The sequence below is a fragment of the Zootoca vivipara genome, chromosome 5 (genome assembly GCF_965207765.1).
Source record: "Zootoca vivipara chromosome 5, rZooViv2.hap1.1, whole genome shotgun sequence".
Taxonomy (NCBI): Eukaryota; Metazoa; Chordata; class Lepidosauria; order Squamata; family Lacertidae; genus Zootoca; species Zootoca vivipara.
In genome coordinates, this window is record NC_142588.1 from 95,536,397 (window position 1) to 95,557,059 (window position 20,663).

Consider the following 20,663-nt stretch of genomic DNA (forward strand, 5'->3'; position numbering starts at 1 on the left):
CTATAATATCTAGCAGCGACCTTCCAAGGTCCTTCTGTAAGTTTAGGCAGAAAATCCAGGAGATCCAGGCAGAAAAGGGGTCCCCTGCAACTTTGATTAGATGCTTTCCTTATGTGGCGTCTGCCCACATTACTGCTTCCTGGCATCAACATTACACACACACACACACACACACACACACACACACACACAAACACACACACACACACAAACACACTATCCTTTTCCCTAATAGGGGACTCAAGGAATCTGATGCATAAAAGCACTAAAACATAGACGAATAAATTGCTAAATTGCAATTAAAACTACATACATATATGCTATCTGTTTTAAACCTACAAATCAATGAAAACAGCACAGCACCAGCCCTTTCATTAAAAGCAGCCGGTTCCCAAAAGCCTGTTGGAACAAGAAGGTCTTTGGCTGCCAGCAGAAGGATGACTGGGGGCGGGGGGCGGTACCAGCTTAGCTTCTCCAGGAAGAAGCGAGTTCCAAAGTTGCCTGCGAGCAACACCAAGAATGCCCTCTCCTGCATCCCAACCAAGCATCCGGGGGGGGGGGGGTAGGACCAAGAGAAGGGCCTCCCCTTGGGCAGGTTCATATAAGGAAATACATTCATTCTGACAGCCTGGACCTGAGCCATGTAGGGCTTTATAGCTGCACCTTTGAATTGTGCCTGGAAACAGACCGGGGCAACTGTTCTAGCAAGGGCTTGGCAGTCTTGCTGCAGCTCTTTTCAAAGGCAGCCCCACGTAGAGTGCACTGCAGTAGTCCAGACGGGATGTGCCTTACTAAGGCATTACTGAGGCATAACTTCTTAACTACTCCCAAATTACGGTACTCAGTTCCTATTTCCTGAGATTGCCGTTTTACGGGATGGGGGAGCAGTCTCATTTTTTTTTTATTCTGTTATTTCAAATGAAAAGTAAGACTGGGGGCAGTAATGAAACAGTAGCTAAGAAGTACTTAATATTTATCAGTAAAGCCAGGCGCATAAGCTGCAAGTAGGAAGCACCTAAATGTTGTTGTTGTTGTTGTTGTTGTTGTTGTTGTTGTTGTTGTCGTCGTTGTTGTCATCGTCAATTTGACAACAGCATCACCTCGGTTCTGGCTAAACAGGTGAATGAAGGAGGGGATTTCAGGCTAACCTGCTAGTCTGGAAGCAATCTGTGAGCTGTCTGCCAATATGTTCAGAATGGATATAAATCAGCTTGTCAAATGAGAAAATCCCCCCCCCCTTAATATAACAAATCTCCGTCTTGTTTCAGACATACTGGAGCATCTCTGGGGCTCGGCAAGATGAACACAGGTAGGCGGCCACATTCGGGACACGGATACATGGGGAATATTCCGTACAAATGGGCCACCTTTTTTTTTATTCAAGCCCCAAACACACACACAGGGGACCTGGGGAGCAGGAAATCTTAAATCCCCTTTTCAGACAGAAGTTGTCATACCTTGTGTTGCAGGGGGTTGGATGAGGGGGTCCTTGGCATCCCTTCCAACTCTACAATTCTCTGATTCAATGAAATAAAAATGCAGCCTTTGGAAGAAGTGAAGAGTTCTGTGGTGCGGCAAAGAGTTGCCTTTTGGAAGAGTTAAGAAAGGAGGGAGGCTGGCGCGGGGCTTGGGATTCCATTTGCCTGGGAAATGGTTGTGTATTTCAAGGCCTGGAAGAAGAGGGCAAATGATGATTCCCTTTAGCTATCCACCGGCAGGGATGACTGTGTGTGGCTGCCTGGAAGTTGTGGCGCTGTTCGGCACCATTCCTCTCACACACAAGTCCTGCCGCTGCGTGTAAATAGGGCCGGTTCTGTCATAGGTGTGTCATACGTATTGAGGAAAAACTTAAACGCGTTGCAGAGTTCAGCAGAATTCCCAAAAATAGACAGAGGTGATACTTCACCCAGCAGAGCTTTCACTTGGCAAATGTAGTATAATAGTGATCAAATCCAATACAATCAGGATTGGCTCAGTCCATACAAAATCCAGTTGCAGCACTTATAGACTTAAACTCATAATAATACTAAACCTTAGCACTCTAGCATACAGAAACAGAACACCCCAGCAGAAGGAAGAGAGATAGAGGGAGGAAAGCAAAACCCAGGCTCATTCTGGCCTGTGTTTATAAAGGTACAGTGGTACCTTTGTTCTCAAACTTAATCCGTTCCGGAAGTGCGATCCAAAACCAAACATTCCAAAAACCAAGGCATGCTTTCCCACAGAAAGTAATGCAAAATGGGTTAATCCGTTCCAGACTTTTGAAAACAACCCCTAAAACAGCAATTTAACATGAATTTTACTATCTAACGAGACCACTGATCCATAAAATGAAAGCAATAATCAATGTACTGTACTATAAAAGAAATAAGATAGTATTGTAGATGGTAAAATTGAAAATTTATTTATTTTTCTTCCCTGCACTGATGATAGTCATTGTTTGGATGGGGGGCTTTTATCCATTTCCACAGTCACACAATCAATCAATCAATCAATCAATCAATCAATCAGTAGCTGCACTGGGTTCCACACAGTCACAAAAACAAATGAACCCAAAAAGCCTCAAAAAACCTTAATCCAAATGTTTGAAAACTAAGGCGCAGGTTCTGATTGGTGCAGGTGCCTGGGAAACAATAGCCAACAGCCGCATCGGATGTTTGGCTTCCAAAAATTGTTTGAAAACCGGAACACTTACTTCCGGGTTTTTGGAGTTTGAGTATCAAAGTGTTTGAGAACCAAGGCATTTGAGAACCAAGGTCCCACTGTAGTCAGCATGACCTTAATTGGAAGAGATCATTCAAACCAGCTTCCCAGAAGATATAACCCAAACAGACCCTTCTGCCTGCTTCTCTCACACAGAGAAGCTTCTAATAGCCTCTTGTGTTAAGTAGAATTGGAAATATCTCTACACATCAGACCAATACTTTCTGCACTAAGAAATGCAAACTGACAGGTTCACTCATGGGCTGGGCTCAGGCAGGCAGCTCAGGTGGCAGAACACCAAGACAGGCACCCTGCCTCGCCTCTGCCGCTGGTGCGGAAGCAGCAGCGGCTGCTTCCAGCAGGATCTTGCAGAATCTTGTAGACTCCATGAGATCTTGATGAAACCTGCCATTATCAACGCACCCATAATTCCTTGTGACTTCTACTCCACAGGATTCCTTCGGGGGTCCTGAGCGACAACGCAGACGGCTCTGGGAAGGCAGTAGGAAAGAAAACTGTGCCCAAACTGGACCGGGAGCTCAGGGAAGGTAAGCTTTGGTCTACCGCCAGCTGCCGACCGCTGGAGAAACTTTGGCTAGAGCAAAGCAACCGCAATCTGCTCCCTAGGGACTCACACCACTTGTGCTGGGCCATGGTTTATTTTATTGTTTCATAAAATATCTGCTTGATCGTTGAAAAACCTCAAAGCAGGTTATGAAAGGAATAAAGCAGTTAAATTTGTGGGTAAAAACAGTTAAAATGCTTCAAAAGACTTAAAACCTGCAGCAGACTAAAAACGCACCAGCTTTCCAGATATTTGGGTCAGCTTGTCCAAAACCAAAGTGTTTTTAGGAGGCTCTGAAAAGTGCTCCTGCCTGATGTCAATAGGCAGGGAGTTCCAAAGGTGCTGTCACCATAGGAGCCATCTCCTAGGGGCAGAGGGGTCTTCAGCCCCCCCATAAAATATTTGAGGGGCTGCCCCCCAAAAGTTGATGGGTGTTGCCATTCAAATAGGGCACCCTAGCCGCCGCACCGAAAGATCAGTTTCTTACAGGTTCGGATTAGTGTAATGCCTGAATGAGACCCCTGAATGTTTGTGACCTCCCTGTATTGCGGTGACCGGATAGAGCCCGTCTGCTTCTTTGTAGAAAAATTCCAGAGGAGCTGAAAGCCCAAGGATTGCTCTTATCTTGCCATCTTCTGGGAGAAATTCTGCTGTGACAGCAAAGCCAGTTTTTATAGAAACGTTCCGCAGCGTTGCTGTTGGCCCTGATGTCATCCTCTTTATTCCTCCCCCTGCTTCCTTCATTCCACCCCCCTCCTTGCAATTTTGCAAGCCTGGACAAATTGAGCATGATTTAGGGCCGTCCCACCTCCCTCCCATCTGGTTCGCTTTTTCGTTCCAGCATGCAAGGAGGCCGAGCATCTCCAAACGGCTGGCTTTCGTCTTCTCTTCTCGCAGATTTATTTTATTCTGTTTTATTTGGTTGCTATCAAACCGTCTGGAGGGATGAGGCAACCGCTCCCCTTTGTGCGCCTGAGAAAAGGGCAAAGGCCGCTCTCTCTCTGACAATCAGCGCATTTCCCTCCCGCAGAGTTTCCCGTGGCGCGTGGCTGATTCGCTAGATTGCGCTCGGAGTTCCCACCCAAGCTACGGAAAACACCCAATAACCAGCCATGGATTCCACATGTGGTCAGAAAAACACAGGGCTGGTTCCTTTCCAGACACAGAACCTGTTATTATGGACAGTGACTGGAGGTTAACCAGCTGTGCTGAAGCCCATCTTGGCTCACGGCTGACCTCCCTTTCGAGTTCTTTCTACTACTAGCAGAGCTGCCTGATTTCCTTCCAGTGGCTTGGAGTGTAACGGAATTGCCTTCCCTTTCTAATCAAACACTGCGCTCTATGGATGAGGATGTTTTGCTTAGCTTGAATCGATTTCCAGGAGCCCTTTGCAGCCCTGAAAAGCCGTGGCAAAACCGGCCAACTGGAGCTGTCCTGTTTAAGAATATAGGAAAAACAACAGAATCATGGAATCGTAGAGTTGAAAGGGACCCCGGGGGTCATCTAGTCGAACCCCGTGCAATGCAGGAATGTTAACTAAAGCATCCCTGACAGATGGCCATCCAACCTCTGCTTAAAGACCTCAAAGGAAGGAGAGTCCACCACCTTCCGGGGGAGTCCGTTCCACTGTCAAACTCCTTTACCGTCAGAAAATTCTTCTTGATGTTTAGTCAGAATCTCCTTTCTTGGTTCGAGTCCTACTCTCCAGAACAGGAGAAAGCAAGCTTGTTCCATCTTCCATGGGACAGCCTTTTAGGTATTTAAAGATGGCTCTGATAGCTCCTCTCAGCCTCCCCTTTTCCAGGCTAAACATCCCCAACTCCCTCCATCGTTCCTGGTAAGTCATGGTTTCCAGATCTTGGTTGTCCTCCACCTCCCAGCTTGTCAACATCCTCCTTAAATTGGACACGGTTCAAAAGAATTCCTTCTGGATCGGGCCAATGGCCCATCTGGTCCAGCATCCTGTTCTCACAGTGGCCAACCAGATGCTTGTTGGAAATCAGCAACCAGGATCTGAGCACAAGAGCATCTTCTTCCCTCCTTTTGTTTCCAGCAACTGGGATTCAGAAGCATTGCTGCCTCCAACTGCGGAGGCAGAGCGGAGCCATCCTGGCCAGTGGCCTCCTCCTCCTCCTCCTCCTCCTCCTCCTCCTCCTCCTCCTCCTCCTCCTCCTGCATTAGTTTGTATCATCTTCTTTTAAAGCCATCCAAAAATTATCCTAGCTTGGTGGCCATCACTGCCTCCTGTGGGAGGGAGTTCCACAGACCAGCCTTGCTCTGCATGAAGAAGGACTTTTGTTCATTCAGGGTATTTCAACCATTCATCTTCCTTGTACTGCCCCCTGGTGGGAGATTGCCTGGGGAGCTCCAATATTTTCAGGGGTAAATGACTCTCAGACTTTGAAAATCTGGTATCACTGGAGCAAGTTCACCAGTTTTGTTGAATTAATTAAACTATATAGTTTTTATTGGATCTTGAATAAATGAGCAATTTATTGCTGCTGTTTCTAATTTCATTGCGTTATCATCCTTGGTGCATTCATTTATTTCACGGAATTTATACACCGTCTGTTTGTAAAAGCAACAACAACACTCAAAGTGGTTTACGGAAAGATAAACCAATAAAATCAAGAAAGGCGGTACTTTAAAACATAGGAGAAGTTAAATTAAAATCCACGCAACTTCCTTAGCCTCTGGAATAGGCTTGTCTAAACATGAATGTATTCAGCAGGTGTTGAAAAGAGTGCAGCAAAGGTGCCTGCTTGGTGTCAATCGGCAGGGAGTTCCAAAGTTTTGGTGCTGCCACACTAAAGGACCGAGTCCTTTCCAATGTGGAATGCGTGGCAATTGTAGCAGTGCCAGGTTCACAGACTGAAGTGGTTGAGTGGACTCATGTGGGGTGAGGCGATATCATAGGTAAACAGGTCCCAGGTTGTTAAGGGTTAGGATTAGGCCCCCAGTACCTGAGAGACTTCCCTATGGACCACCAGCATTTCAAAGTCTGATAGTCATTTGCACCAACAGCGCCCCCTGCCTGCCTCCTTGCCTCTTTGCACCACGCTAGGGAACCCCACTGCCCCCCAGGGGGCTCTGCAGTTCACTTTGTAAACCACTGATCTGAGAAGCAACACACTGTGTGCCTGAGCAGGGCTTTACTCGCGAGGAGGCCTCTCTCTTTTTTCTATACAAATATTTTTATTGAGTTTTACATAACATATTTCAATTCAAACATATCATTCGCCTTCACAATTAGGATTCTCAGAATCCCTAGACTTCTCTGGTTTCCAGTGCCAATCCCTTTTTCTTTCAGCTTTTCCATTTTTTAAATCTAATATGCTAACAATATTGTTAACTTTTCCCATTGTATCTTGTACGTATTACTCTAATCCTGACAAGGCTTTTAGTTGTTTTCAGTGCTCTCTTAAATGAATAATATATCCCCCCCCCTTCTTTCTTCAATTTCTTCTCATCCTGGTCTCTGATTCTCCCGGTCAATTTTGCCATTTCCGCATAGTCCACCATCTTCATCAGCCATTCTTCTCTGGTTGGAACTTTATCCTCTTTCCATCTCTGGGCCAGAAATATTCTTGCTGCTGTCATCGTATACATAAATAGTTTTTTTTCTGCTCTTTCGGAATCCCTGTGCCTAAAATGCCTAACAAAAAAGGCTCTCTCTTTTTTTTTACAAATGTCATTTTAAACATTTTCTTCAATTCATTATATATTATTTCCCAGAATGCTTTAGTTGTCTTACACATCCACCACGAGGAGGCTTCTCTCAGGTTCATGGGAGCTGGCCACTGAGAAGCGTCCACTATCTCAGGGCCCCCCGCACCTCCGTACAAAGGCCTCTGTCATCTTCCTCTTGCACCTGTGGGCATCTCTGGAATGTTGAAAGGGGCTTTGCAAAGAATCCTGTGTGTGTATGTGTTGTGTGTGTGCATTTTGCAGACTGCATCCTAATCCATGCTACTCTATTGAACCCCCTGAACCATAGCAATACCCCATAAGACGGCAGGGGAGTAAAGCCAGCCCTCTTCCCAGTGCCGGATTTACGTATAAGCTAAACAAGCTCTAGCCTAGGGCCCCACTCTCTTGGGCCCCCCAAAAAAAATTAAAGGGGGGGGGAACCACTGGATGTACATTTCCAAAACAAATAAAATAAAACCTTCACACAGCACCAGTGTTTTGTGTTGTGTGGGCTCCTCTGATGTAAGTCATGGGCCCAGCCTGCTAGCCTGCTCCCTCAAATATCACTGGTTTGCTCCTTTCTATATATAGGGTGCCTACATTCTGCATTGACTGGTTGCACAGCAACATGTGCAAACAGCTTTAGGTACCTATGAGGACCATCAATGAGCATATAGCATATATTCAACATGAAAAACATCAACAATTTGTTGTTGACAAAGGACAGCTGGACATATCAAGGGCCCCATTACCTTCAGGAGCTGAGGGCCTCATCAAACCTCAATCCGCCCCTGCCTCTTTGCATTGCAATGTAGTCGAAGCAAAATTCCAAGTATGGTTGATACTTGGCCAATAAATTATTCTATTCTATTCTATTCTATTCCCACCCACCCATGTGAGAGTTTTGCCCAAGACCCCACATGACCTCATGGAAAGTTCTAGAGACCCACAGAGACAATGATGAGTATTTCAGGCCACGCTGGGCTCTTTGTCCAAATCTGCAACCCCTGCACAAAATGCAATGCAGTTCAGCTAAAACGGAAGATGGTTTATACTGGCCAGGGTACAAAAAGTCCATTAGCGCTCTCTCTCTCTCTCTCTCTCTCTCTCTCTCTGTGTGTGTGTGTGTGTGTGTTCATCTTTGTGCCTGTCTGTGCTTGATCTCTCCCTCCTGAAGGATTCCAGGCTGAGCATGTCAGACAATGTGGACCCATCTGCTTTCTGAAAAGTCAGAGGGGAAAACAGAAAGCCCCAAACCTCTCCCCCCAGATTCCCATCCTGCTGTTGCTGCCTCTGATCTTGGCTGCAATTCCAGGTCCTCTACTCAACAATTTTGGCATAAAGTGATATTTTTTTTCCGGGGAAAAGCCTGTCCTCCAATATGCTGATTTAGCAGCCTTGTAAATAAATGCACAAAGGCCAACTGGCTGCTGTTCTAATTGCCGTTGTTTTCTTTTTAATTCTTTTGGGAAGGCTCTGTTTTGTAAGTATCCAAATCATAGAGTTGCACAGCAGAATCATTGGGTTGTAGAGTTGGAAGGGATCCCAAGGGCCATCTAGTCCAACCCCCTGCAATGCAGGAATCTCAGCTAAAGCATCCATGGCAGATGGTTATACAACTTCTGTTTACAGACCTCCAAGGAAGCAGAGTCCACCACCGCCCGAGGGAGTCTATTCCACTGTCAAACAGCTCTTACTGTCAGAAAGTTCTTCCTAAGGTGTAGTCGGAATCTCATTTCTTGTCATTGGAATCCATTGGTTCAGAGGTCCTACCTTCTGGAAAACAAAACAAAACAAAAAGGTATCTGAAGAAGTGTGCAAGCACACGAAAGCTCATACCAATGACAAATTTAGTTGGTCTCTAAGGTGCTACTGGAAGGAATTTTTTTTATTTTGTTTCGACTATGGCAGACCAACACGGCTACCTACCTGTATCTGGAAAACAAGTCTGCTCTGATTCATGTGGGATGTAATCCACTAGAGCAGTCAATGACAACATTACCTGTTTTGCTAGAGTCGACATGCAGGAGGTGTTGGTCCAGCCAGTGGAACTTCCTGGTACACCTGGCTGGAGCATCCTTTCTTTGCATGTGACCAGTAGGACATGTCCTTTCCAGACCCAGTAAAAGGCCAAGTCACGTAGCCACCTCCCTTCTTCTATTTCGTCCTGCCTGCTTCCTGCTTCACCTGGACTGCACTGCTGGCTCTCAGCCAGCAGTCCCTGATTTATCTCCCATATGGGGTAAACCTATTTGTACATATTTGCAACTTTAAGCCTAAAGCCTGCCTTCGGGGATCACACTGTGCTCTTCCTGATAGTGAGTAAAACTTCTTTTTGTTACTTATGAATAAGACTGTTGTGTCTTTATTCTTTTGCTTAGTCGTTCAGTCATGTCCGACTCTTCGTGACCCCCTGGACCAGAGCACGCCAGGCACTCCTGTCTTCCACTACCTTCCACAGTTTGGTCAGACTCATGTTGATAGCTTCAAGAACACTGTCCAACCATCTCGTCCTCTGTCATCCCCTTTTCCTTGTGCCCTCCATCTTTCCCAACACCAGGGTCTTTTCCAGGGAGTCTTCTCTTCTCATGAGGTGGCCAAAGTATTGGAGCCTCAGCTTCACGATCTGTCCTTCCAGGGAGCACTCAGGGCTGATTTCCTTCAGAATGGATAGGTTTGATCTTCTTGCAGTCCATGGGACTCTCAAGAGTCTCCTCCAGCAACATAATTCAAAAGCATCCATTCTTCGGCGATCAGCCTTCTTTATGGTCCAGCTCTCACTTCCATACATCACTACTGGGAAAACCATAGCTTTAACTATACGGACCTTTGTAGGCAAGGTGATGTCTCTGCTTTTTAAGATGCTGTCTAGGTTTGTCATTGCTTTTCTCCCAAGAAGCAGGCGTCTTTTAATTTCGTGACTGCTGTCACCATCTGCAGTGATCAAGGAGCCCAAGAAAGTAAAATCTCTCACTGCCTCCGTTTCTTCCCCTTCTATTTGCCAGGAGGTGATGGGACCAGTGGCCATGATCTTGGTTTTTTTTGATGTTGAGCTTCAGACCATATTTTGCGCTCTCCTCTTTCACCCTCATTAAAAGGTTCTTTAATTCCTCCTCACTTTCTGCCATCAAGGTTGTGTCATCAGCATATCTGAGGTTGTTGATATTCCAGCAATCTTAATTCCAGTTTGGGATTCATCCAGTCCAGCCTTTCGCATGATGAATTCTGCATATAAGTTAAATAAGCAGGGAGACAATATACAGCATTGTCGTACTCCTTTCCCAATTTTGAACCAATCAGTTATTCCATATCCAGTTCTAACTGTAGCTTCTTGTCCCACATATCTCAGGCACTCTTTTAGGAGGGATCAAAGGGGTACCAGGAATAATAGAACATATCTCAAGCCAGATTGAATTGCTTAAGGTCCACAAACAACAATATTTTGGAGATTCCGAGCTATATTGGCCTCTACTAGGGCCAGGGCCTTTTCAGTATTGGCCCCAACTTGGTGGAACGCTCTTTCACAGGAGACCAGGACCCTGCGCGATTTGTCATCTTTCCGCAGGGCCTGCAAGACAGAGCTGTTCCGCCTGGCCTTTGGGTTGGACTTAGTCTGACCCCTGTATTTTCCTCCCTCATGGCTGGATTTATGGACTACTTAAAATGAGGCTGCATTTTAAATTTTAATATTGTATTTTAATCTGTATTTTAATTAATTGCTTTTTATGTTTTATTGTAATTTTATTGGTGTGAGCCACCCTGAGCCCGGTTCTGACTGGGGAGGGCGGGGTATAAATAAAAATTTATTATTATTATTATTATTATTATTATTTTCTTAAGGGACTCACATGAGTCTGCAGCCAGCTTCCTGCTGTGTAATAAGGGAATGCGCTCTGCTAAGTGAAGAAACTTGCTAGCACAGGTTAGGTAGGATTATATTAATCAATATATTCTCTCCTGTTACCCATAATATTCCCACAATTCGTAATGACTAGGTGGCCCTGGGACTTCACCTAGGGAAGCCTCCTGCTCTTTCCCCTTGTAGACTGCATCTCTAGAGGCAGGTGAATCCTGAGCCCCCGCTGATGCTGCTTTCCCTGGAAGAGGGAGTCGGGAATGTTTAGCCGGGACTTGAGAAGACTGCGAGGAGATATGAGAGCCACCTTCCAATACCTCAAGGGCTGTTGCATGGGAAATGGAGCAAGCTTGTTTTCGCCTGCTCTGGAGGAGAGGATTTGAACCAACAGCTTTAACTTACAAGAAAGGAGATTTCAACTCAACATCAGGAAGAACTTTTTGACAATAGGAGCTGTCCGACAGTGGAACAGTCTGCCTCGGGAGGTTGTGGACTCTCCTTCCTTGGAGATTTTTAAGGGGGCTAAACTAGGTGACTCTTGGAGCCCCTTCCAAGTCTACAACTCTATTATTAGATTTAAGCTTCGGTGAGAGCGTCATCGAACCACAGCTGTGCTTGAGCCTCCTGCTGATTTTCACTGATGTTATTGTGGTCTGAAACTCACCATGTGAAAGCCTATTATTATTATTATTATTATTATTATTATTATTATTATTATTATTTATCATCATCATCATCAAGTTCTTGAAGTGTGTGATTCAGATCTTGGTCTGTTACTGACAACTACAGGTTTTCTGGCATTGTTTTTCAGAGGGGGGAAATTGCTCGGCTCAGTGACGGCTGAGAGGCCTTTATGAATCATAGAATGTTAGAGTTGGAAGGAACCCCAGGGGTCATCTAGTCCAACCCCCTGCAGTGCAGGAATCCCAACAAAGGCATCCAAGTCAGATGAATGGCTCATGGCCTTTGTCTTGCTCCTCTGTGTAAGCCGCTCCCAGCTAAGTATCTGAGGGTTGAGCAAAGAAGCAAAAGCGAACTCCTCTTGCAAAGTGATTTTCCATCTCTCTCGCTCTGTCTGTTCCCAGGGGGCCCCCTCCTCTTCAGCGATGTGAAGTTTGTGTACAACTCAGAGCAGCTGAACGGGACCCAGAGGGTGCTGCTGGACAACGTGATCACAGAGGACGAGTGCCAGGAGTTGTACCGGGTCGCCAATGTGAGTAACCGGTGACTCAGGGTGCAAGAGAAGTTGGGGGCCATGCACAGGAATGCAAATTATTTCTGTTATTTTGATGTGAACAACAGGGGCATGGAGTGAGCATGTTTGTTGCCTTGGCTGTGCCTGATGACTAAAAGTCTCGTGGGGCTTTAAGGCTTGCAGACTATTGCAGCAGAGCCAGCCTGTCCTAACCTAATGGTCTGCAGGTGTTTTGGCACACAATGCCCACCTACCTTTCCCAAATGGTGTGGCAGCAGCTTTCTGAATATTTGCTCAAGAAATTGACGTACTGCCCAGTGTCAAAAGACCACGGGGCTGTGTAGAACAAAGGAATAAAATAGTGGAACATCCATACATAGCACAATGTCCTTTAAAAAACAACAACACCCAGTTGTATAAATGCAACGCAATTCACAGTAATACCTCCAGCCCCCAGGGGGCAGCACTTCCCACTCTGCATTCTGCAGCTCGCGCCCCATGGGAAAGGCTACAGAATCTCCCATTCATCTCTCTGGGGTTTGCAATGACCTTCCAAGTGGATGGAATCCCTTGGTGTCATCCTTTAAGCTTGGAAGCTGGAAAGTCCAGTCTTGCGTCAACATATTGGAATAATCCTGATATCCTTTTTCTGTTTCAGGGAATTCTGCTGGCTGGAGATGGGTACCGGGGGAAGACGTCACCCCACACACCCAATGAGAAGTTTGAAGGGGCCACCGTCCTCAAAGCTCTCAAGGTACGGGGGTTGCTGCACAACTTGCGGTCGACTGGATTCTCTTCCTCCCTGGGATCTCAGGATTCCTCCTTTAGCTCTTGATCCAAGCCCGGCTCTGGGCGGCTCCCAACAGAATATTAAAAACACTATGAAACATCAAACTTATCGTAAGGGAGGTAACTGCCAGAAGGCCCTCGGAGCTGGACCTCAGTTCTGGCGTGGAGAAATGTTGTAATGTTTGGGACTTTTTCAGTTTAGAGGAAAGGTGAATAAGGGCACATTTCCACTTGTCCTATGCCTAGAATGAATGAGTCCGAGAGGCTTTGCATTTGCCCTGCAGCTTTCCCCAGGGAAACCCATTCTCTAGCGCTGAATCAGAACAAACAGCAATCCGCATAAAACCCGATTTTCATTTGGTCCGATTCAGCGGTAAACCACGAGTTTCCCCAGGGAAGGGGGGGGGGGCAAACAGCGGTGTGGATGAGCCCTTTGAGGTGAAACAATAGCGCAGGGGTCAGCAACCTAAGGTCCATGGGCCGGAAGCGGCCCACGGAGGTCGTTTGACTGGCCCATGAGCCACCCCCGAACCAAGTTGCCCGCTTACACGCTGCACTAAAGCAGCACGGCACGGGGACTCACTTCCGCGGTGCTGAAAATCGCATCTGTGCAGATGCAGATGCCGAAAATCACGGGCTCACACACACGTGCAATCCAGCCCACAGAGGGATCTCTGCCGGACTAATCCAGCCCAGGCAAGATAAACCTTGTTGGCCTCTGCGATAGCACTTTAAGAAACTGTGCATGGCACAGAGAGAGTGGATAGGGAGTTTTTCTCCCTCTCTCCTAACACAAGAACTCGTGCACATCCAGCAAAACTGACCATTCGAAAACTTGGGGTCGATAAAAGGAAAGTCCTTCTTCAATCAGCACAGAGTTAAACTACGGAACTCCCTGCCACAGAAGGCAGTGATGGCCACCAACCAGGATGGCTTAAATTGAGGATCGGACGGATCCGTGGAGGAGAGACGTCAGGGAATGGTCTGATGACGAGGACTGGGGAATGCATTCTGTGGCAGACCAGCTTTTCTCTGATGGAGAGCTGGAGGGGAAAGAGTTGCCCCCCCCCCCGTCCATAGAAGCAAAGAGAGAGAGAGAGAGAGAGAGAGAGAGAGAGAGAGAGAGAGAGAGAGAGAGAGAGAGAGAAGCTGAACAGCTTAGGGAGGAGTTACCTAGTTTTGAGATAATGACAAGGGAGCCAGAAGGGAGGGGGCAGCTAGTTGAGCCGCCACTCGAGAGTTTGGGGGACCCCCTCCCTTCACCATGGACTCAGAGGTCCGAACGTATCAGAGAGCAAAGGAGGGAGGAGGGAGGAACTTCCCGTTGGCGCCTAAAATGCTGCAGAAGTCGGAAGGAGGGTTTAGAGTTGACAACTGCCCTCCTTGCGGAGAGCTGTATATTTGTGCTGTGCTTGCAGCATGATACTATAGTAAAAGGACTATAAAGATATCAACTGCTTGTTAATTCTTATCTGTGAAGTTACCAAAGGGAGAGGAGGACTCTCCACGCTTGACAAGAGGGCTGTCAGTGGCTCCCAGCCAGGATGGCTCTGCTCTGCCTCCACAATTGGAGGCAGCGATCCTTTGGAATCCCAGTTGTCGGCAACCGCAAGGAGGGGATAAAGTGCTTTTGTGTTCAAGACTTCCCTTGGGTTTCTTGCGGGGAACTGGTTGGCCCCTGGTTGGGAACAGGATGCTGGATGAGATAGCCCCTTGGCCTGATCCCGCAAAGCTCTTCTTGTGTTCTGATGTAGGAGAAGCAGGGGTGTCTTACCCATAGAGCCTAGTGGCGCAGGGCGCCAGTGCGCTGGATTCTGGAGGGTGCCAGGGAAGAGGCGGAGGCTGGATGTGGTGCCTCCCGGCATCAGGTCGCTGCCTCCGCTATGCCACGCCAAAACAGTGCTGCACCTGGAGCCTCCGTCTGCTGTGGCCACCACGGCACAAGGCAGCCAGCTGAGCCAGGAGGCGCTGTGTCCAGCCTCCGCCTCTTCCCCGCTGGAGGAGCCGCCCTCCAGCCGCTGCCTGCCTCCTCTAGCCCCGCCGGCAGTGCTGTCCTCCCTACAAAAGGTCTGGGAAACAGTGTGTGTGTGTGTGCGCACGCACGCGCTAGAGGGAGCTTTGTACCACAGCGCCGGATATGCTTAAGACAGCCCTGAGGAGAAGCTCTGCACATCCTGGGCTGAATTTGGAACTGAGGGAACAATTGCACTCTGATTTGCCCACAGTTTGGCTACGAGGGGAGAGTTCCCCTGGGGAGCGCCCGCCTCTTCTACGATGTCAGCGAGAAAGCCCGCAAGATCGTGGAGTCATATTTCATGCTCAATTCCACCCTCTATTTCTCCTACACGCACCTGGTGTGCCGGACGGCTCTGTCAGGTAAGGCCTGCATCAAAAAACTTTCCAGGCTGCCAAACCTCACTTCTGCATGCTGTTCAGAGATGTCGATTGAATTACATTACTTAGAATGCAGGAACTGCCGTTTTGATTAGCAGTGGTAGAGGCATTGTTCGGGCTCGAATGCGGTCGCCTCCTCACTATAGGTTTATGTGGCTTCCCTCCAAGAATTTGTTGGTTCTTGTTTGCCGGGATTTGCAAGCCATTTGGAGAATTCTGTTGAGATATGAAGTGGGGCGAGCATTCACTAAGCAAATGAAATGAATAAACTGGGAGGGAATCTGATTTGTGCTTTGTGAAACAACACGTAAAGCAAAACACAGCTGTCCTCTGGAATTCTCCAGAAGAATGTGATACAATTCTCTAGGTAAATAAGGTGAACAGAATTGTGCCTCTTAAGGGAAAGCTTGCATAACAATGCACGCATTGGTGAAAATATGGCCGGCCATGACTCAGTAGTTTGCAGAGCAACAATGAAATAATCTGTTGCCGTTTATTTAGTGAGATGAAATGAGAGATTGCCAGCAAGGCTGAACCTCCCTTTTCCCTGCCCTTTGCAGGCCATCAGGAGCGGAGGAATGACCTCAGCCACCCCATCCATGCTGACAATTGCCTCCTGGACCCGGAAGCCAATGAGTGTTGGAAAGAGCCCCCCGCTTACACTTTCCGAGATTACAGGTAGGGCTGGGTACCTGTAACTTCCATTGGAAATTCTCTGTATAGGAATATATATAAATACATCGCCTAAGCCGTTCATGCGCTTCCCAGCCACATTCTGCCTCCCCATTGCTCCAGAATATCTTCCTCCAACCACAGTCCTTGAAACGCTGCTTTAGTCAGTTCCTTTTTACTGTACATGCAGAACCCTCATTGTGCCTTCTCTGGAATCGTTCTTTACTTTAACAGTCAGTGTTCCTCCTAAACTGTTTCTTACCAGTTTTGTGGTTAGACAACACTTTTCCATACATGACAGGGGGCACTCTAATAATGAGCAGACTGGAGCGATAGAGCTTCTGAATTGCATGCAGAATGTCCCAGGTTCAATCTCTAATGGCCCCTCCAGGTGGGTCTGGGAATTGTCCCTGCCCCCCACCCCAATCTGAAATCCCAGAGAGCCGTTCCAAGTCAGAGTCAGGGCCGGATTGAGATTTGATGAGGCCCTGAGCTCCTGAAGGTAACGGGGCCCTTTCTATGTCCAGCTATCCTTTGTCAACAACAAATGGTCACTGTTTTTTGTGTTGAATATATGCTATATTTTAATTTATGGGCCTCATAGGTATCTCAAGCCATTTGCCACTGTTGCTGTATGTAGGTTTTATTTTATTTGTTTATTTATCTTATATTTTGGAAATGTACATCTAGTGGTTTTGCCCCCTTTAATTTTTGGGGAGTCCCTCAAGAGAGTGGGGCCCTCAGCTACTATAGCTTGTTTAGCTTACATGTAAACCCAGCACTGATAATGAGACAAACAAAAATTCCACGTCCGGCGCTATGAGAGCGACTTCCTTCAAAGCAGGTCGGTGTGGGACCAGGCTCCCTCTGCTCAGTCTAACCTCCCCGCTTTCTCTCCTGCTAGTGCCCTTCTGTACATGAACAGCGATTTTGAAGGGGGCGAATTTATCTTCACCGAGATGGATGCCAAGACTGTGACGGTGAGCAGACTGTGCTTTGTGCCATCTGACATTTTATGAGTTTCCCGAGCTCCAGTTGCCTTCCAGGCTCCTACAGGAGGTGCCCAAACCTCTGGAGCAGGAAGAGGGGGAAACCCTTTTCAGGCTGGGGCTAAGCCAGTTTTCCAAGGGCAAATTTACCAGTGGCGGGGAGGGTCAGGTAAAGAAAGGAGGTGTGGCCAGAGGCAGAAGTGGGTTGAGCAGCAGGTGTAACTGAAGTCAGAGATGCAGGAGCCAAATGTTGCCTCTCCGAGCCAGAAGCATTATCACAGGTTCGTGGGGACCTGCTCAATCTCCTGCCAGCCACATCACCCACCACTTCTCTCAGTCCCATCAATGTCAAAGGCATGCTTCTTCATCATCATCATCATCATCACCATCATCTGGCTGGGTTTCCCCAGCCACTCTGGGCGGCATCCAGCAAAATATTAAAATACAATAATTCATCAAATATTGGAAGCTTCCCTAAACAGGGCTGCCTTCAGATGTCTTCTAAAAGTCAGGCAGCTGTTTATTTCCTTGACATCTGATGGGAGGGCATTCCACAAGGTGGGTGCCACCACCGAGAAGGCCCTCTGCCTGGTTCCTTGTAACTTGTCTTCTCGCAGGGAGGGAACCGGCAGAAGGCCCTCAGCGCTGGACCTCAGTGTCTGGGCTGAACAATGGAGGTGGAGACACCCCTTCAGGTAAACTGGGCCAACGCCATTTAGGGCTTTCAAGGTCAGCACCAACATTTTGAATTATGCCTGGAAATGTCCTGGGAGCCAATGAAGATCCTTTAAGACCGGTGTTATATGGTCCTGGCCGCTACTTCCAGTCACCAGTCTAGCTGCCGCATTCTGGATTAGTTGTAGTTTCTGGATCACCTTCAAAAGTAGCACCATGGAGAGTCCATTGCAGTAGTCCAAGCGGGAGATAACCAGAGCATGCACCACTCTGGCGAGACAGTCCGCAGGCAAGTAGGGTCTCAGCCTGCGTACCAGATGGAGCCGGTAGACAGCCGCCCTGGACACAGAATGGACCTGCGCCTCCATGGACAGCGGTGAGTCCAAAATGACTCCCAGGCTGCGCACCTGGTCCTTCAGGGGCACAGTTACCCCATTAAGGACCAGGGAGTCCCCCACACCTGCCCGCCCCCTGTGCTCCCAAAACAGTACTTAGTTGTGGCACAAGGAAGAACCTTTTCTGTTGTGGCTCCCAGATTGTGGGATTCCCTCCCGCAAGTGCTCAGACTGGCTCCCTCCCTGCTCTCCCAGGGAAGATGGAGCAAGCTCATTTCCTCCAGCTCTGGAGGGTAGGATTTGAACCAATGGCTTCGAGTTACCAGAAAGGAGATTCCAACAAAATATCAGGAAGAATTTTCTGACAGTAAGAGCTGTTTGGCAGTGGAATGGATCCCTGAGGAGATGGTGGGCTCTCCTGCCAGGGATTTTTCAGCTGTGATTCCTGCATTGCAGGGGGTTGGACTAGATGACCCTCAGGTCTCTTCCAACTCTACAATTCTATGACTCCATGATGCTGTCCTTTCACTGTCAGGCTAAGGCCTTCCTGTGCTTGGAAAACTAAGGTGCAGATTATGTCTATTGCTGGGCTGCAACCAGGGAAAACTAGATTTTAATTGCTGGTTCTGAATGTGTTTAGATGTATTTCAATGACTGTTTTTAACACATTTGTTTTTACTACTGGGTATGTAATAGGGGTGTTTTCAAAATGTTGTATGTCTCCTCGAATCTCAACTTGGGAGAAAGGCAGGATATAAATAAAAGAAAAAAAGATTTTAAAAAGAAGAAGCTAACCCAGCCTCAGTGCTTCAGCTCACTAATTTCAAGTGGGAGAGCAGTGCAGGCTTTTGGAAAATCATCAAAACCGAAGCAAGTCTCAATTAAAAATTACTTTTAAGTTATGGGACTTGAGCAGAGAAGACCTTTTACTGCCACCTGCTGGTCGTTTCTGGAAAGAGCTTTTTAGGAGATCTCAAGGATTCCCGGTGTGTTGATTTTTGCAGTGGTGGAGCGGTTCTCAGTTGTCTGTATTAGGGGTAGAAAATACAAGCTCAAGAAAAGTCAGTCATGTGCAAAGGCAGGTGGGGAAGTGAATCGCTTCCTCTCTCCTTCCTCTCCTCTCCTGGAGGCTTTTCCCGCTTCTCACGAAATGCATTTTGCTACATTGTCCAAAGCAGAGGCCTCCGAACGAGGATTTCAGAGGTTTTAGGGGAAACGTTGCAAGGGTACAGAGGCATATCAGACCAGACCAGAGCTTTCCAAACTTTTTATGTTGTTGACACGCTTTTTAGACATGCATCGTTTCGCGACACAGTAATTCAGTTTTACTAGCAAACCAGAGGCTGAACTAACCCCTTTCCAGGGAGGAGTGCGGAGAACGTTCGCGCGACGAACCTGCAGCCGACGCACTGATGTGTCTCGAAACACACAGTTTGGCAAGCTCTGGTGTAGAGGGGTTACAGAGAGAGGAGGTCTTCCTCCTTCTCTTGTAAAACTCGAACCCAGTGGGGACCCTCCAAGGAACCTGAAAGGTGGGGGAATTCAAGGCAGACGAAAGGAAGTTCTTATTCTCAGTGTTAAACTGCGGAATGCCCTGCTGCAAGATGTAGGGGGGTGGCCACCTATTTGGATGGCTTTAAAGAGGGATTAGTCCCCAGAGAATAAGGCCAGTGGTGACTACTAGTAAAGACAGTCCTATGCCGACTGCAGGATTGGAGGCGACATGCTCCTGATTCCAAACCCTTGGGAAGAGAAAGAGGAATGTCCTGTAACATTTCCTGCCCTTTCTCTGCTTCCCAGGCCTCTATCAAACCCAAATGTGGCCGCATGATCAGCTTTTCATCTGGTGGGGAGAATCCTCATGGGGTGAAGGCCGTGACCAAAGGCCAGCGGTGTGCCGTTGCCTTGTGGTTCACCCTCAACCCTCTCTACCGGGAACTGGTGAGTTTTTCGTTATCACATTGGAGAAGAGAGCCCACACTCACTCAATGAGAAAGGCCACCCAATGAATCCGGATGGAAAGTAGAGAGCTTTCAGACCCACACTGATGCTAGTATGCCAGTCAAGTTTATTACTTCAGTAAAACCCAGCTAGTATTTGATAGGGCATCACTTAGATTCTTCTTCTTTGGCGATCCCTCGTAGCCGAGCAAGATTGTCTTCCATAAACAGGGTAGTAGTAGTAGTAGTAGTAGTAGTAATAATAATAATATATTATTTGTACCCACCCATCTGGCTCAGTTTCCCCAGCCACTCTGGGCAGCATCCAACAAAGATTAAAAATACATTAAAATGTCACACATTAAAAACTTCCCTAAACAATGAGTCCGTAAGTGACTGTGGAGGCCAGTTCTGGATCCACACGTCCTTCCACAGTGGGGACATTGGTTTCCAGTTGATCATGGTGTGGATTTGCCAAGCGTGCCTTCCTCTTAGCACATTTCTCCCTTGCGTCCTGAGTTCGAGTGTCTTCAAAGCCCATGACACCTTTGGTAAAGGCTGTTCTCCAACTGGAGCGCTCGCAGGCAAGTGTTGCCCAATTGTTGGTGTTCATACTACATTTTTAAAAAAATTGCCTTAAGACATTCTTTAAACCTCTTTTGTTGACCAACAGCATTACACTTTCCATTTTTAAGTTCAGAATAGAGTAGTTGTTTTGGAAGACGACCATCAGGCATCCGCACAACATGACCAGTCCAACGAAGTTCACTTAGCTTAGGGTACTGCTGACATCTGGTGGTCTGTTTGTAGAATTAACCCGGGACACATCTCCCAAAATTTACTTCATTATAGCTTCATTT

General features: G+C 47.3%; 1 protein-coding gene across 1 annotated transcript in view; it reads left to right on the forward strand.

Moving 5' to 3' along the window:
• P3H2 (prolyl 3-hydroxylase 2) overlaps positions 1–20,663 on the forward strand; it is a 111,025-nt gene that overhangs the window by 86,818 nt on the left and 3,544 nt on the right. The window contains exons 7-14 of the mRNA XM_060274256.2: positions 1,269–1,309; positions 3,157–3,251; positions 11,900–12,027; positions 12,668–12,763; positions 15,024–15,174; positions 15,753–15,870; positions 16,769–16,844; positions 19,664–19,804. Coding sequence (XP_060130239.2) covers positions 1,269–1,309; positions 3,157–3,251; positions 11,900–12,027; positions 12,668–12,763; positions 15,024–15,174; positions 15,753–15,870; positions 16,769–16,844; positions 19,664–19,804 — 846 coding nt within the window. The remainder of the gene's footprint in view (positions 1–1,268; positions 1,310–3,156; positions 3,252–11,899; positions 12,028–12,667; positions 12,764–15,023; positions 15,175–15,752; positions 15,871–16,768; positions 16,845–19,663; positions 19,805–20,663) is intronic.